The 18,557-nt window shown below is 32.0% G+C and overlaps 1 protein-coding gene across 1 annotated transcript; it reads right to left on the reverse strand.

The window, feature by feature from the left end:
- Positions 1-4,547: 4,547 nt before the first annotated feature.
- On the reverse strand, positions 4,548-17,111 carry LOC134711847 (zinc metalloproteinase nas-14-like). The gene is made up of 14 exons (XM_063572779.1): positions 16,975-17,111; positions 16,406-16,511; positions 15,524-15,606; positions 14,964-15,084; positions 14,489-14,558; positions 13,014-13,217; positions 12,391-12,535; positions 10,018-10,125; positions 9,119-9,259; positions 8,547-8,708; positions 7,396-7,647; positions 6,960-7,115; positions 6,545-6,676; positions 4,548-5,570 (listed from the first exon to the last, which is right to left on the reverse strand). The coding sequence occupies exons 1-14, from the start codon at positions 16,988-16,990 to the stop codon at positions 5,452-5,454; spliced, it is 1,815 nt and encodes a 604-aa protein (XP_063428849.1). The 5' UTR covers positions 16,991-17,111; the 3' UTR covers positions 4,548-5,451.
- Between the last annotated feature and the right edge of the window lie 1,446 nt (positions 17,112-18,557).

An 18,557-nucleotide genomic window follows, 5' to 3' on the forward strand; every position in this document is an offset into this window, starting at 1 on the left:
TAAGCCAACATGACCAAAATGGTCAATTGACCCCTTAAGGAGTTATTGCCATTTATAGTCAATTTTTAACAATTTGCATAAATTTTGTAAATGTTTACAAAATATTTTCCATTGAAACAACTGGTCCAAGTTCATTACAGATAGAAATAATTGTAAGCATCAAGAATGTTCAGTAAAGTAAGATCTACAAACACATCACCATCACCAAAACACAATTTTGTCATGAATCCATCTGTGTCCTTTGTTTAATATGCACATAGACCAAGGTGAGCTTCTAGTGTATTGTTCTTGAGAAAATTATGCCACCAGACAAAAACTATTTTCATCTTTATATTTTATACAGAACAATCAAAGAGCTTGGTAAACATTGGTCACTTGATGTCAGTAATTTGTCCCAGAAACTTTGAACTCTAAATGTATACCTCATACAGTATAAAAGATATTTCATATCTTTATGATGACTAAATGTCATTCTTTCAAAGGCACACCTGTCTATCTGCATTTTAGATAAAATGGTAATAATTTAAAAGATCATGCCAACAGAGTGCATATAAAAATTCGAAAACTTCTAGTTAAATATTGTGTATATAGCGTAAACTATGATTTGTCTTTATTCACTAAATGTTTCACTAAATAAAAAAAACACACAGAAATCTGCACCTTGCTCCAACATAAAAATGTGTAACCTTTAGCACTGATAGATCTCAATATGTTCATGAATATGAATAGCAATTGTCATGATCTGATCATGTGATGTGAAGTTTGAGGATTTTTTTTTATTGTTTAGACCCCCTATGCTGATCCCAACAAAAGTCCTTCAGTGAAGCTCTTATCAATCATATGAAATGTTATTCAAGGTTTAACTTTTAAAGTTTGGTATTTTGAAAGATATCACTATTTATTACATTCATAACCTGAAGTAAATTTTGGCTCATAATCTGGCCTGGCTGCAAAAATAAAAAATTCTGAAATTTCAGATATGAAATACACATCAATTATGTTGATCCTATCTCAAATTGTTTAAGAGTTGTTTGAGGACAATCAATAATTGTGTGAATCTATATATCAAAATTCAAAGCCAAATGATATAGTTACTAAAAGTCTATACATTGCTGCTGTTACCTAGACATTTGACCTAATGACCTGAAATAAAAAGGATCTGTTCACTTTTTACCATTCAGGTACAGTTTCAAATAAAGATATGATTGGACGATGGACAGATATTATCTCAGGAATTTTAAGGGTGTCTGGCGTATTAAATTATAATCCTGGTACCTTTTATAACTATTTATGAGTTGGAAATGGTAATATTAGACTGCCAAAATTCGAAAAGATTCATAAACTTTTCGAACGTCAGTGACGCTCGAATAAAAAAAAAAACCAAATAAAGTACAAAAATGTACGAAGATTAAGAGCATTGAGGACAAACAAATCCTAAAAGTTTTGCCAAATACAGCTACGGTAATCTATTCCTGAGGTAGAAAACCTTAGTATTTCAAAAATGTTTTGTTAACAGATGATTTATAATTGTGAACATATCAATGATAACTTAAGTCAACACTGAAGTACTGACTACTGAGCTGGTGATACCCTCCGGGAACGAAACGTTCGCCAGCTGTGGCATCGACCCAGTGATGGGAATAAACCCATCATACATACCAGGAATGACATTTTTTTTTATTTACGTCAGGCGCTTGTTTTGTCTACAAAAGACTCATCAGTGACGCTCGAATATTTAAAAAAAATAAATAAAAAAAAATAAAGTACGAAGTTGAAGAGCATTGAGGAGCAAAAATTCATAAATGTTTTGTTAAATACAGCTGATGTAGAAAAGCCTTAGTATTTCAAAAATTCAAATTATCACCCTCTCAGCCATGTGATAGAGTAAATTAACACCCTCGTATTAGCCAATCAAAATAAGGCATTTTAACGTGAGGTATAATAAAATTTGTTGACAGATTACACTCTCTGCGGTAGGACATTCTTACTCTGTCAGGCAATAGAAACTTTACAAAAAAGCTTACAATTGTTGTAATTTGGGGACAGGGTGGATGCGAATTTTCTATGATGAAGGATGCCTAAGGGCTACATTGAAGACCAATTGGCCTGCTTTATGGTAGGGTTGTTGTCGCCTTGACACATTACCCATTTCCTTTCTCAATTTTATTCCTAAATTGCACCCTCCAGATGGTCAAAAGGCTTAAAGTGGTCTGAATGTTTATAAGGACAGGGGACATATAGGACCATTTTCAGCCCTTAACAAATATGATAATTGTTTAGGCACATGTTAACAGATACCCTATTTAACAAAAAATGATGTCTCTATCTTGCTCTAAAAAATCGAATTTTGTCAAATTCAATTTTGATGAATGTTGTGCACAAACGTGCATTCTTTTAAAAGGGTAATCGCCAAAGAAAGCATCATTTCTAGATCTTATAATGAACGTTTGAATATAAACGACATCGTTACAAAAAAAGATGTGTTACATAATATCTCATACATTGTACAAGGATAGTTGTGATTAATCGTAAAAAAACCCAGATAAAATGAAAAATCAACGTAACTCACTAAGAATTCTAATAATAAATGAATTATTATTGTTCTATAATTTTAGTATTTTTTATACCCCCGCTTTAAAAAGGGGATAAACTGTATTATTTCTTATGCAGCAAAAATACTGCAATCTGATTGGTTGACTACCCCGGTGTAAATAACACCCCACCCTGGTTGACCCGGGATAAATAAAATTTTGCCACATTAAAAAAAAAAAAAAAATTTTGCCCAAAAAATTTAAAATATAAAATTTTGCCAAAATAAAGAAAAAAAAATTAAGAAAATAAATGCTAAAAAAATTTTTTTTTTGTTAACTCAAAAGAACACAAAAAATTTCTGAATTTTTCCAAAAATAAAGTATAAAAGTATTTGACAATGTGCAGCAGCATGGATATTGAAAAAATATTACGCTGGAAATTTTTCATTACCATTTTTACAATTTTACATCCTGGTTTCAAAATGAGTAAAGGAATTGTTCGTAAGAAATAAATTCGTTATCTTGGTATAATCAGGGGTGTACGGAATTTTACACTCAGGGTGTATGAATTTTCAACACCGGTGTAAAATTCTGTACACCCCTGATTACACCAAGATAACTAATATTACCTCTGTCAGTCTATCCTTCCTTCCGTCAGTCCGTCCGTCCCATGAATATTTTTCGTCGCATTTTTCTTAGGAACTACAATACAAGGATTTTTGAAATTAGGTTTCAGGATTTATATAATAGTTATCAAAAGTACCAGGATTATAATTTTATACGCCAGACGCGCGTTTCGTCTACATAAGACTCATCAGTGACGCTCAGATCGAAATAGTTAAAAAGCCAAATGAATACAAAGTTGAAGAGCATTAAGGATCCAAAATTCCAAAAAGTTGTGCCAAATACGGCTAAGGTTATCTACTCCTGGGGTAAGAAAATCCTTAGTTTTTCGAAAAATTCAAAGTTTTGTAAACAGAAAATATAAGTCAGATATACCGTGTGATGCGTTTTCAGATTCATCATTGGACAACTTCCTGTTTACCCGAACACTTGTATGATTTTACACATGATAGCCAACTTGAAAATTTTCGTCACATTTTTCTCAGAAACTAAAATACAAAGATTTCTGAAATTTGTTTTCAGGCTTTTATATAAGTCAGCTATACTGTGTGATGTGTTATTGCATATTTTTACATTTTTGATATTACCCACTAGCGACGGGGGTATCATCAGTGAGAAGTAGCTCGCAGTTTCACTTGTTAGTCTTGGCCTTAGTGGCGGCCTTCTTCGCTCCTTTAGTTCCTACTTTGGGTGGCATGTTACTGCTTTGAAAATCAAATAAGTGATGGTCTTTCATTTTTGCCAATGTGCTTTGTCTAAAATCGTATGACAAAAAAGCAATAAATTAGGTTGTCAAATCTGATATATGCCTTTGTATGCTTCCTTGTTACATATTTGTTTGTTTTTATACTGCTGTTCCTCTATTTTTGACATTTTACCTATAATGATCTTTCATGTCTGTTTGTATTGTTCATATATCTTTGTCATTATAATTGAATTTGATGCGACAAGTGATAGGTTTAAGTAGCTATAAAACCAGTTCAATCAACTATTTACTGCACAAGAAAATACCTGTTTCAAGTCAGGAATTTGACAGTTGTTATCCATTCGTTTGATGTGTTTGAGCTTTTGATTTTGCAATTTGAGGGATAAAAAGTATAATCACAAAAATACTGAACTTAGAGGAAAATCAATTTGGAAAGTCCATAATCACATGGCAAAATCAAATAACAAAACGCATCAAAAACCAATGGACAAGAACTGTCGTATTCCTGACTTGGAACAGGTAAGGGACTTTCCGTTTTAAATTTTCCTCGGAGTTCAGTATTCTTGTAATTTTACTATTTGATAATTGTGCCTCAGAAGATCTATCGTAATTATATTTCCCCGATTGTGATGACCATCTTATACCTCAATGACAGTAACAAATAACATTTAAGATATATAAATACATACATTTACATATTTTTATTAAACAATAATCAATAACAATAACAGCACCAAAGATAAATTAGTCAATGATAGAAATATATATATACAATATATGTACATTGTCGTAAAATATAAATATTTGTTTGTACGATGTTTTCATAACTCGTCGACCTTTACTCCTGTTTCCTATAGAGATTGCATATAAATATATACCCGACAATATACATTTTTTTTATCCTGTAATTTACATGCGGCACTTCAAAGTTTAGTGCTTCGTCTCAAGTTTCTAGAGATCCTTTATTTATTGAAGATTATTTGCCGGCGTCGACTTTATAATTTGATTTATAATTTACAAGGTAACCAGAATAAAATCAAACAAATAAAAAATCAAAATAATATATTATGCACGTTTGAAAAATAGCCTTTAGATAAAACTATATACATTTAATATCAATAATAGTTATTGGTAGAAAATATGGTCTCGAGCAGAACACCCTAAATTGCAACTATTTGCTATTGGAACGGTTTTCAATGTATATGAACTGAACATGGATGAAATTAATATTTACAATTGTCTTTAGCTGTTTGTACATTGGCCTAAATGAGTGTTGATTGCTAATATCTGGCTACATTGCCTAGTTGGTATAAAAGGTTAAATGTAGGGACATTTGTTTATATCCGAAAAGTTGCCTCTGATTTTTCAAAGAAATTGACATTGTGTGAGCGTGAACTGCGAAGAGGATCCCAAAATGAACGGCTACATACAAATAAATATTCACATTACCATTTGTTCAACATGGAAGCGGAGTTTCAGACAACTTTAATTGTACAAGACGTAAAGATAAGATTTATGTGTGCCTATTATTTGTACAATGCAGGGGTAATTACAGGATGAAATACTAGCAGTTTATTATAAACAGTTTTATTAAACAATAACCAATAACAAAACCAGCATCAACGATAAACTAGAAAGAGTTCCTATGAGTGTGTTCGCATTGTTCTCTGTGCTTTCTTGAACGACTTGTTCTGCGGCTTGTCTTAAACCTGAAAATTAAAAATTACATGAAAGTACCTTTTCGTCAGAAATTGCATAAGCTGTGTGAAAACTATCAATGTGACAAGAATACTCATACCAAAATAAAGGCGGTTATCTATTATTTATTTACTGTAATGAACTAAACATAGATGACTTGTCTCGTCAGGATCCCAAAAACAATTTGTGTTACCACGTGAATACATTTTCACTGATGGAAGAAAATTACACCTTTCCGGCATACAAAATCAATCAACAAATAAAAAGATGGAAATATATGCGATTGTGATACAAATCAGAAGTTTAGCTAGCTATACAAACATGTTTAATCCATCATTTCCCACATAAGACAAAATTCCCGTATCAAGTGAGGAATATGACAGCTAATATCCATTCGTTTGATGTGATATAGCTTTTGATTTTGCCAATTGCATAGGGACTTTCCGTTTAGAATTTTTCTCGAATTACGATATGTTTGTTACTTCACTTCATAGTAAACTGTGCTTTTATACACCATCAGAGCACCATGGCCAAAACATCAATTAAAAGCTATTGTAAGCTATGTCATGCATGTCATACAATCACATTTGAAACACATTTCCAAGAAGGCCTTTTCATTGTTGCATTGTAATATAGACACTTTTTAAAAATGCTTCCATCTACTCATGAACATAGATATAGGAAGATGTGGTGTGAGTGCCAATGAGACAACTCTCCATCCAAATAACAATTTAAAAATTAAACCATTACAGGTTAAAGTACGGCCTTCAACACGGAGCCTTGGCTCACACCGAACAACAAGCTATAAAGGGCCCCAAAATTACTAGTGTAAAACCATTCAAACGGGAAAACCAACGGTCTAATGTCCATATGCTCAAATGTTAGGTTGATATTTAAAAAAGAAAGTACCAAATTTTTCAGGTCAACCTTATAGTTTTAAATATTTGTTTGTATATATCTATAAGTATCTGAAATATGTATTTACCTGTTGTACATCTTCTACAAGATTTTGCACAGCGTTTCAGCATGAACCCTGGATTAATGACACAATGTTGATGTTCTGCCCAGATTGGACACATTTCTGGACTTGTCCATGTGTCTTTACAATTATTCATGACTAAAAGTATAAATTAAATCATTTAACTTTTGATTCTTTAACTGTATTAAAAAATCAAAAATTATTGAATTAGCATTACATCAAACCTTGTAAAAAGATTAACTTTTTTTTAAAGAACCAGACATAAAATATTACATTTATTTTTCAACAACCAAAACCTCCATACATAAAGCGTTCTCTGGATTGATATTTATCAAGGCACTCGATCTAAACCCCAACTTGCCAATGATGTTAAGCCCCTAAAGACTACCAAAGTACTAATAAATGTTTTATATAGACATACCTGTTTTTTCTGTCACACCAACTCCACCATCATTATCCTGGCATACCTTACAGGAAAGCATGCAATTAGCTTCCATAAAAGTGGGATTTATTGTGCAATGTTTGTACCGTGCCCAAACATCACAATCTTTATTTGGATAACGGTTGACACAATCCGCTAAAAAAACAAAAACAGAAATAAAATTGTCATTTTTAGATTATTTATGAATAGTTCAATGAGTCTAAAATAAGAGCAACAAAAACATATTTGTGAGAGAGAAAAAAGTTTTGAGAATTAAACAAGAATGTGTCCATAGTACACGGATGCCCCATCCGCACTATCATTTTCTATGTTCTATGTTTCTATGCTCGACCAAAATCTTTAACCTGAAGCGGAACAGACGAACGGACCAGAAGACATAATGCCCATAAATGGGACATACACACTGGTATCTTACCGACTGGTTTCCTAGTTGTAGGTTGTGTTGTAATCACAGGAGGTCTAGTTGGTCGTCGTGTTGTCATTGGTCTTCGTGTAGGGGTGGTTGACCCTGAAGGTTTGACTGTATTAACAGTTTGTTCATCAAATGGACATGTAAAGCACGCCTTTCTACAGTTCAGTGGCATCCATCTGTCATTTATTATACATTCCCCTTTCCTGCCCCATGTTTCACAAGCTGTGTCATTATTATGAGCATTCATACACTGGGCTAAAATTAGAAATGAATGTATCATCAACTTTTTACAATTAAACTCTTCCGTCTAAATAGAAACAAACTGCATTACACATGATATCATTTTAAAATATTTGAAAAAAAGATCGTGAAAAGCCACGTGCCACCTTTGGGTTTTTGCAAAAAATCATGAAAGCGTTTAAATCATTGTAAAATATGGACCATGTGAAAATGGTTTAAACATTTGGTAAACACGAAGATTTTTTTTTCAATTTCGAATTAAAGAGATCGCACAAGACATGTTCCTTATTGGGACATGTGATTTTGACGCTGAGCTAGATAATTTTTCCTGTATTTCTAGTTTCACATGATTAGCGTTAAGGAACTGAATTTCCATTTAGGATAAAAATATGTTGAAGGTACAAACCACGTGAAAAAAATCTACTGACAACTGATTATCTGCTAACACAGCGAGATCAGATATATTGACTTGATAGACAAGTAAATCAAGACTTATGAAAACTGTTATAATCTAGAATAGAAAACATTCAGAAAATTTTCAGACAAAGCTCAAATCCATCAAACTTTTTGAAAAACTGATATCGAACTTGTTTTGGAAAACTACTTTTAAAACTTTACAAACTTTCTTATTATACTAGAACATTCATTGAATTTACAAAAGTATGTGTAAATCATGACTTTTGCACTTCATAAACCCTGACATTATTGTTATTCTGAAATTATTCATTGATAAAAAGGTCTTACAAAATCATGAAAAGGATGAATTAGTTCTAAACTTTTAACTGCAGTAATCTTTAACGTGTAATGGTATTATTTTAATAACATGTTTACAAATTGTGACGTGAATAGAGAGTTTTCTCATTGGCACTCATACCTCTTAATAAAGTCTAGAATTATATAGACACTACACTTACTCTGTGGCGGTGTACGGTTAATGGTGAAATCGTTGCAATAACCACACGACTTCCTACAGTTTTTTTTCATGAAATGTTCAGCAACTCTACAATCTCCAACTTCGTTCTTCCATTTGTCACAAGTGGCATCATCGTATGTGTTTTCACACAAACTATTTTGTCCTGAAATAGTTAGGTTAAACCTTATTATACATAAAATAAGTAGATTTATTTACAATGTTTCACATCCTCGTCTTCAAGTAAAGGAATCTAATGCAGAAAAAAGTTCTAGTTAAAGGTCATGCAACTTTCGATTTTTGTTCGATAAATTATGAATTATTTAAGTTAACTTTATCTTGGGTTGCATCTCTGTCAACAATAGCTGACTAGGGTTCTTTTTAAATTTGATGCTGTTTAATTTTTGTTTATGCATTTAGCTTCCATATCATTCATTGACATTAGCTATCATATATTTGTTACAATACATAGAACACGAATCCCATAAAAATCAGTTTTGGTCACAGCTTCTCTGGAAGAGTAAGTCAACCCTGCTCCACTCATGAGCAACCTTCGTGATGCATATTTATAATTACCTTGTGTGTTTTTCATTTCTTGAGCACATGCTTTTTCACAGTTGGATTTCATATAACCTGGATTCCTTTGACATTCACCTTGTCGTGACCATATGTAACACAGCCAGTTTTCTCTATCAGTCGCTGCATTATTGCTTTTAGCTGAAAGGTTACAAAACGAGGTCTGAGATATAAGTTTAAGGACAATTTTTAAAATTTCATACTTTTCAATTGAAATTGGTTATACTTTTGTTCTTCAAAATCACATGTGTAACGCACTATAAACAGATACTTTTTTCTATTGTTTTACATTTTATTTGCCTTCTTCTTTTCAGTCTAATGATTAAGGTTAAAAGGGGAGTGTTTAGATTTTGTTTTAAATAGTTAAGCCCCGCAACATATGCATGGGTGTGTTCCAATTTATGTTCCTTGTCCGTTGCTGTTTTAAATAATACTTATTTTATTTTGTCACCTAGCGAATTAGATGTCGATAACATTTCTTTGATTTAATCAAAAAGACTTGATATATTTTCATCTTAATTTATTGCATAAATATCTGTTTACTGTTGAAAATTTTATTTTGATCTCTAGATGTCTGTTGATTAGTCAAATTGTTTTAATTTTGTTTTGTTGCTCTCATATCAAACATTATGTTTAAGGAATAGTTAAAGATGAGATTACGTAACATTATAATACAGCAACACGTGCAGAGTGAACCAAATCTTGAAAACTTATATAATTGATTTTTCTTTTAATTTTCCTGTAAGTCACTGATAGACACTTTTTGATGAGGTGCTTCCCTAAAAGACTGCACATGCTTTGAAAATTTATAGAACTGCTGAGGTCACATAATAGAATATGCATTTTCTATATTTCTACTTTTATTGATAAATTCTTCTCAACGTTAAATTGGTACCTACATGTATCTCTTGTTGTTCCACTGGTACATTCGTCTGACCCATCAGGGCATATACATTTACAATTCTGATCAAGATAACCCTTCCCTGCGCATGTCACACCACCACACTCTGAAAAAACCACAATTATTAGTTAGATTATATACGCGTCTGCCGTATTTAATTGTACCTACATTTGGAATCTCTGCTATTGTTTTGGAATGAACTCACTTTGAAATACCATATTCCCTCAGATGCAATGCTCAGATTTATTACCTTGATAATTTTTATGATGTATAAGTAAATTTATATTCTTTTACGACGTTATCCCAAACATGTGATTTCATGTGAAATTTAAAATGTTGCTGGGTTTTTTTTATCGTTAAAATATGTTATTGAACTTATCGATGCATTCTGTTGGTTAATTTACTCATTGCTTCATGTCGTTTGCTATAACTGAAAATTCCTATACAATGGTGTACATTCTATTTGCTGTAACATGCGATATTAATTAGTATTGTAATTTTCACTGTTATCAATAAATGTTATTTCACTATTATACACCTTATCTTGAATTCTAGTGTCTCATAAGTCGTTTTCGGCTGGCATCCTTTTACTTAAATGTTAGGTTCTTATGACTTTATGTGTATATATATATATTTAATCTAAAAATGAGGGTACTTTCTCTAAAAACAGTTGTTCGACCTGTTAGTCAAATGAAGATGTTATTGTTACAGATTAGCTAAATTATCTATAGTAAAGGATCCTACAAATTAATGTAAGATACAGTCACAGAAAATAATTATATTCATAAGTACGTCTGAGTCAATGACAACCCTACAACAGATGTATCCATCGGATCGCCATCAATGATGGTGATACATGGCTGTGTACATAATGTATATACAACTCGTATATATATACATAAGTACGTCTGAGTCAGTGACAACCCTACAACAGATGTATCCATCGGATCGCCATCAATGATGGTGATACATGGCTGTGTACATAATGTATATACAACTCGTCTAAACATCAACCCAACAATGTTAGATCTGTAAATTTGCTGTCGCAAATTTTTGGTTCTTCCCTCGCCGGGATTCGAACCCATGCTACTGTGATATCGTGACACCAAATCGCCTGCACTGCAGCCGTCCCGCTAGACCACACGACCACCTGGGCTCTCAAAAAAGAGCTTTCGGTGGGCATGTGTTACCTTTCCACGTCAGTTTTAATCTAGCGGCGTACTACAGTACATGATATATAAGGCATGAAGATGTTATTGTTACAGATCAGCTAAATTAATTTGTAGTAAAGGATCCTACAAATTAATGTAAGATTTTCTGTGACTGTAATGGATGGTGACACTTTAATAAAATAAATCTTATCTTATCTTATCTATCTTAATTCTATCCTATTTTTGGGAAATGTTAAGAAATTCAAATGTGACGTCACTTTTTGCGTTTATCGCTTTGGCTTACTCGGCTGTGAATTTTTATGTGCTGTTTTAGGAAGTTTCATGTATCCGTTTTTATATCGAGTTAGTCACCACTTCGGTTTTATCTATTATATACTAGTAGTCATTTTATATAAATTTACCTTTTGCAAAAGTATAAATTTGTCTAAATAATAATGATTTTCTTATCCAAGGCAGAACACCCTAGCCATATTAGGCACAACTTTTTAAAAATTTTGATCCTCAATGCTCTTCAACTTTTTTTTTATCTGAGCACCACTGGCTAGTCTTGAGTGGACGAATCGCGCGTCTGGCGTATCACATGTTTAACCTGGAACCTTTTGTTAGCTTTTATTTATGTGTTTCTCTGTCCTATATATTCTCCCATTTATTTGTATTGTAGTCCTGTCATGTAATGTTGTCATTTTAATGTTATATTTAACATCGACATAAAAGCGGGAGATTTGGCATGCCACAAAACCAGGTTCAACCCACCATTTTTTCTTAAAATGTCCTGTATCAAGTTAGGAAATTGGCCATTGTTATCTTATGGTTCGTTTCTGTGTGTGTTACATTTTAATGTTGTGTTTTTGTTGTGTTTTAGTTCTCCTCTTATATTTGGTGGGTTTCCCTCAGTTTGAGTTTGTAACTCGGATTTGTTTTTTCTCAATCGATTTATGAATTTCTAACAGTGTTATACTACTGTTGCCTTTATTTATACATTCTGTTGACCTAAACTTTCTTTTACACAATTATACATTATGTTTACTATTACCTGAAGCATTTTAACACAATTATACATATTTTGACTATTACCTGAAGTTAATTTAACACAATTATACATTCGGTTTACAATAACCTAATGTCTATTAACACAATTATACAATCGGTTACAAAAAAATAATGTTTATTAACACAATTATACATTCTGTTTATTATACCTGAAGTTTCTTTAACACAGTTATACATTCTGTTGACAATTTCTACGTCAGTAAAGGACAATTCTTTGGCATACACCCGGCCAATTTCACTTTCTCTACTTTGATCCTTGGCACGGATAGTTTGTTGTTGATTCCCAGAAAAAGCCTAAAAAAACACACCAACAGAAATTTGAAATAAGGTAAACTGAGCAGATTGGAATTTATCTTTAAGAATAGCATGTACTTTTAAAGCAGGTGTGAAGTCTGATTTGCATTTCATATCAGTAATGAATAGTCTGATTTGAGAAACAAAAAATCAATTCAAGATACACCATTTGTTCGCTTTTACACCGTTAAGGTATCATTTGTATACCTCCATAAAAAATAATTATCAGTTAAGCAAAAATATAAAAGTGCACCTAATATAATCAAGAGTGAAAAAGTACACAGAAGAAAAAAACCAGATTGGTTTATGAGTCTAATTGAATAATAATAATGAAATTCAGAGAAACTTTATACTTTATATTAAAATACGATACACATAAATGCATGATCATATATGTATACCTAAGCAAACAAATTTGAAGCAGAAATATATTCATGTTATATTCGGAATGATCACCGTAACAAAAGTTCTAACTTACCTTAACTCCATAATGCATAACGGAAGATAGTTCATAATCTACATTATGACTTTTTATAGCAGCTGGATTGTACTTCTGGAACCATATTTTCATGCTTGGTTCTACGTTCTGATAAAGGATAGTAATGTAGTTATCACGTATAGGACGTTGATGCTCATGTACTACTCCAAGAGCATGTGCAATTTCGTGTAGATATAAGCCTTTCTGTAAAATAAAATAAAATTTATACAGTTCAAATAGTGTGATAAAAGTTATCAAAGGTACCAGGATTAAAATTTAGTACGCCAGACGCGTGTTTCATTTACATAAGACCCATCAGTGACGTTCATAACAAAATATTTATAAAGCCAAACAACTACAAAGTTGAAGAGCATTGATGATCCAAAATTCCAAAAAAGTTGTGTCAAATACGGCTAAGGAAATCTATGCCTGGGATAAGAAAGTCCTTAGTTTTTCAGAAAAATTCAAAGTTTCGTATACAGGAAATTTATAAAAATGACCACATTATTGATATTCATTTTGGTGTTGACTTCTGGGCTGGTGATACCCTCGGGGACGAAACGTCCACCAGCAGTGGCATTGACCCAGTGGTGTAAATAGTTATCAAAGGTACCAGGATTATAATTTAGTACGCCAGACACGCGTTTCGTCTACATAAGACTCATCAGTGACGCTCATATCAAAATATTTATAAAGCCAAACAAGTACAAAGATGAAGAGCATTGATGATCCAAAATTCCAAAAAAGTTGTGCCAAATACGGCTAAGGAAATCTATGCCTTGGATAATATATATCATAATTATAGTGTTGAAAAAGAGCGACGAAAATACCAAAGGCACATCTAAACTCATGAGTCGACAATAAACTGAGAAAGCCATGGCTCAACAGAAAAGACCAACAGACAAATAAATGAACAGTATAAAACGAACTAAAGACAAGACTGAGCAACACGAACCCCACCAAAAATAGGCGCTCCGGAAGGGTAAGCAGATCCTGCGTCTCATGTGACACAATGACCGTTTTGTCGAACTTTTTGTCTAGCTAACAGATATTTCATTTATTAACTGTGGTTAATAAAGTTATTCATTCAGATGACTATTCTCCAGTCAGTTAAACATTAAACGTTTCTAACCGTTAAAATACAATCATGTACATGTAGCATGTTAATATGTTATTGCAACATCTTACACGTTAACATTTTAACTTTCAACTTCTTATTATAAAATGTTAATGTTAATTTTGGCTTTTAAATTGGATTTTTTTTCACACATATGCGTTCAAAAAAATTCATGACCTAAAAACCAGATATTACACCGCAATTTGAAAATTCTGGAAGTTGTGAAAAATGCAAGAAAACTATTATTTTGAATAATCGAAAAGAAGCAAAGTGCAGGAACTTGCTTAATGGCAATAACATTATTTGATTTAAAATTAAAAAAAAATGCATATGGAAGTAATGAGTTCAAACTACTTACAAATCTACAACCGCCTTTGTCTAGGTTAAGAATTTGCATGCCTCCAACCATACCAAGTTGAGAATTGCATCTTGAAAATAAAAAGTGTGTCGGTTAATATTTAATAGATAATTATTCTTGACTCACTTCTAATGTATATACTTTTTCACATTTTCTCTTTTGGTGATTTTATCAAAACATTTTTGTGTCCAGTTCAAAAGATTCACTTAGTTTATTCAGACATTATAACATTTAAATGAACACAGAAAAAGAAACATGCAATGTACGTCAATGACATCATGTGTTGTTTCTGTATTAAACATCGACAGTGTCAGGCTAAATTTTGACGATTTTGTCAGATTTCTTTGTCCGTTATTGTGTCATTCATATTACCATACCTCTGAAGCCTTCAATGGATAGGCGATGTTGCGTTTTAACTTCTGAGAAATGACAGCAATACAGTATCGAAAACGAACATGTCAGTGTAACTTCTTACCCTAATCCATCTTGAAAGTAGACATAGTTTGAATCAGATGGTCGAGCTTCGTGGAATCGAACACATGTAAACTTCTCCCACTCTCTCATTGCAACTTTTAACATCCATTGCTCATAACCACCTTTGAAAGACATATGAATATATACTGTTAAGTCTGTTAAAACATACCAATTAAGTTATAAAATGTATAAAGACTGAATAAAACTCAATATTTTTCAAGGTTTCGTGATTTTCTTCTTTCTATGCAGGTATTCTTTTGAATTCGCATGCTATACATTTATTTTCCTTATTGAATGACATAAATTAATGGCATACACTCACGTTGTTTTCTAAAATAAATAGCCAATGCTGTGGTACTGAAACAATTGAAATTTTATTTTGAAAATAAATAAAAGCAAAAAAGTTGCCACTGCCTCGAGCAAACTGTTTTAGTTAACAAAACAATTTTTAAGATATCTGTATATTAATGAAGACTTGGCTATTTTTTTCTCTGAGCCGTTATATCTTTCAAATAGTTTAATCCAATATTTACCAATATAGCATCACAATTAATAACTTACTAAAATGATTAGGTGCGAACTTGTATGGAACCTGCCCACCTGTCCAATAAACAGTCTCATCGCTTACAGCTTTCCTCTTTGTTCTATAAGTAAGAAAATCATATTTTTCTAGATTCAATAATTAAGGTGTCGACAATCATAAAAAACAGAAACATTTGGAAGAAGAATTCGAAGCAACAACATGAACTTGTACATTAAACCATAACCAGTGTACTGAGCAACACAATTAAGCTATAATTACAGTTACATTGTCCTTTTTTGTAGACACCTCAAACTTTTAGAGAAAAACTTTAAATCTTCTATTTAGTTAAACTGGAATCACTACACTAAGAGTTTTTTTTTTACAAATGGGTGGTCATCTGTTTTATCATGTAAAGAATTTTTGTGCATTCAAGTACAAATTCAAAACCAAAGCGCCCACAAGGAGTAGAACAATCAACATTAATTACATACAAATGATTACAAGTGATTCAATATGATTAAGACAAAATGTTTAAATTTTTTTATTTTTTTATTTTTTATTAAGACAAGTAAAAGAATACAACAAGCACAGTGTTCAGTAATATAACTAGGTTAAGAAAGGGAGGGGGTGTGTGTCACTGGACATTACTATATCTATATATCATTTAAGGAAAATCTCCTATATGAGGATACATTTTCCAATAATTCTCCGAGTACATATTGTGCATTGGTTGTTTTGTCATGTACTGATTGTGTTTGTGTGTATTTTTAAGTGTGTGAGTATTTTTAAAAGAATTATTGGGCATTGGTTTTTGGTACTTATTACACCGCTTTAATCTACAAACACTTCTCTAGATATCCAAACTAAATATACTCTTCTATCGATATTTTTTATATCGATATTCTTGAATGAATACCCACCTGGTAGAGTTACCATACATTGAATCATATTGCTTCTTTGTTAAAACCATATCCAATTCAGCGAGTGTTCGGTTTGGGTCCGGTAAAGTCAAGCTAGCAGCAACTCCTTAAAAAGTTTTTAATATTTCAATACATTGAATTAGTATATGATAAATCAGGACACTAAGTTAGATTTGAGTCAAGATGGAAACACAATGTCATGTTTATATATATCTGAGACAATGTAACTTCCTCCGTTAAACACACTCTTCGTTATCGGGTATGTAAACATATTGATATCCAAATTTGATAGAAGAGCCAATTTCATTCATGATTCTTTCTGTGTATGTTAAGAATATTATTTTCGATCGCTGACAAGAGCCACAAATAGTAAAATATCAATGAAAACAATTAAAACTTGAATAGAGTAACAAATCATATGAATGATAGGAATAACATTAATAGTAAAAAGTTTTATTTCTTTTATACACTTTCTGATATTCTTCTATAGAAAAGTTAATATTGTAAACAAAATCCAAGAAAAATTTTGCTTTTTATTTTACCAAACTTTGTATTAATAGGCTACTTACTGTTTGTACCGCCCATTGCTCCAAGTATAACCTGATCAATTGTCAGATCATTTTTAACATCTTCCCGATCTCGCTGTCCATGTATACAACAGCCAAGGCAAATAACGACTACCTGTAAACAGAATAAAGCATGAATGTCAAATCCATCTGCAGCAACTGTCGAAACCGTTAATTCGATCTTAAATTGGTCTGATTTCATAAAATGATGAGTTTTTGAAAGTTTTTACTTCACTTTGAATACCGTTTGCCTGATGCCAAGACTACTTGTTAACAGTGATCTCGTACTAAGGCATGGAGATCTATTGATAATGCGTTATAACCAGAATGCAGTATAACGAAGTATTTGATATTCAATCATTTGGTTATTGTAGGGAATCGACAAGGAATCACTGATAACTTATAACCATATATAGTTTTGAAGATTTGTGAAACTACAATGCTAAAGTGTGAGCATCCATACGAGCATTTCATGAGTGGGTTTCTGTGTTTGTTCACCGTGGTTTGTTGCATTGTTATGTCGGTTATTTTTGTTCATTTCTTTCTGTAATATGTATAAGAACAAGAAAATTGCATTTTAACAAGAAATTCCTGACGTTAGTCATATGTTGTCTAAAAATATTTGTCATGAATAAAAAAGGCAACAGGAGCATACCGATGTTCCAAAGTCATAAATCGGTTGAGAGAAAACAAATCCGGGTTACAATCTAAAACCGAGGGAAACACATCAACTATAACACTTTTGAAATTTCCCTATTTGTGCAGTATCGTCCGTACCAAACATATTTCAAATTTGTTGGTTGGATTTCTTATAGACTTGAGATATATATGTACGAGTCTTGGGAAAACAACCATATAATTGCATTAATATGCATACACAGCTTAACAATTAAAATATTGCACGCTTAACTATTGACAGCAATGAATGTGCTATGAATGACCAGAGATATATTTATCATGCCACATCAGAAATATTTTAACCAATATTAAAGTATTTAATCATTCTAAAGACGAAAGGGTTTGTATAAGTTCTGCCTTTTTCCAATACTTTAGTCCAAATGTGACCTGTTGTAAAGGGAAATAAAACAGCAGCAAATTTCTATAATAATCTCATGTTCTATTGGACTTGACATGTTGAAGTAACCATCTCGGTCGTCGGTACTCGAAAAGTTTTTAAAAGTACTATCAATCTATCAACTTGTAGATATGTGTGGTTTTCTGGGTGGTCATCTACTGAACCTTTAGCTTCAATCAAAGTATGCATATCACTGTCGTATTATAAAAGTATTCGGTGCCAAAAACATAGTGAGTTTTGACTGAATTAATTTATCTAAAACTATCTGTGGTATTTTGATCAATTACAATAACTATAACTTCCTGCGGATCCTTAAGAAATACAATATCCGCAATGCAAACAACATTTCCGCCCATTTTTTAACTCTTAGTCTTACATATTTCTAACTCCTTTTTAACAAATTATTTAATTAATTGCATAGTTTACAGGACGTTTTATCGGATGTTATATATTTTTCATTCACGTTCATATAGTATTTTTTGATTGACATACGAATCGAAAAAATATAAAT

The sequence above is a fragment of the Mytilus trossulus genome, chromosome 3, assembly GCF_036588685.1.
Source record: "Mytilus trossulus isolate FHL-02 chromosome 3, PNRI_Mtr1.1.1.hap1, whole genome shotgun sequence".
NCBI lineage: Eukaryota > Metazoa > Mollusca > Bivalvia > Mytilida > Mytilidae > Mytilus > Mytilus trossulus.

Excerpts from the sequence above, each read along its gene's own strand:
- LOC134711847 (XM_063572779.1), bottom strand. Across the intron at positions 15,085-15,523 it reads GTTCGCACCTAATCATTTTA|GTGGTTATGAGCAATGGATG; the intron begins GTAAGTTATTAA and ends TGTCTTTCAAAG. Across the intron at positions 7,116-7,395 it reads TACAACTAGGAAACCAGTCG|CGGATTGTGTCAACCGTTAT; the intron begins GTAAGATACCAG and ends TTGTTTTTTTAG.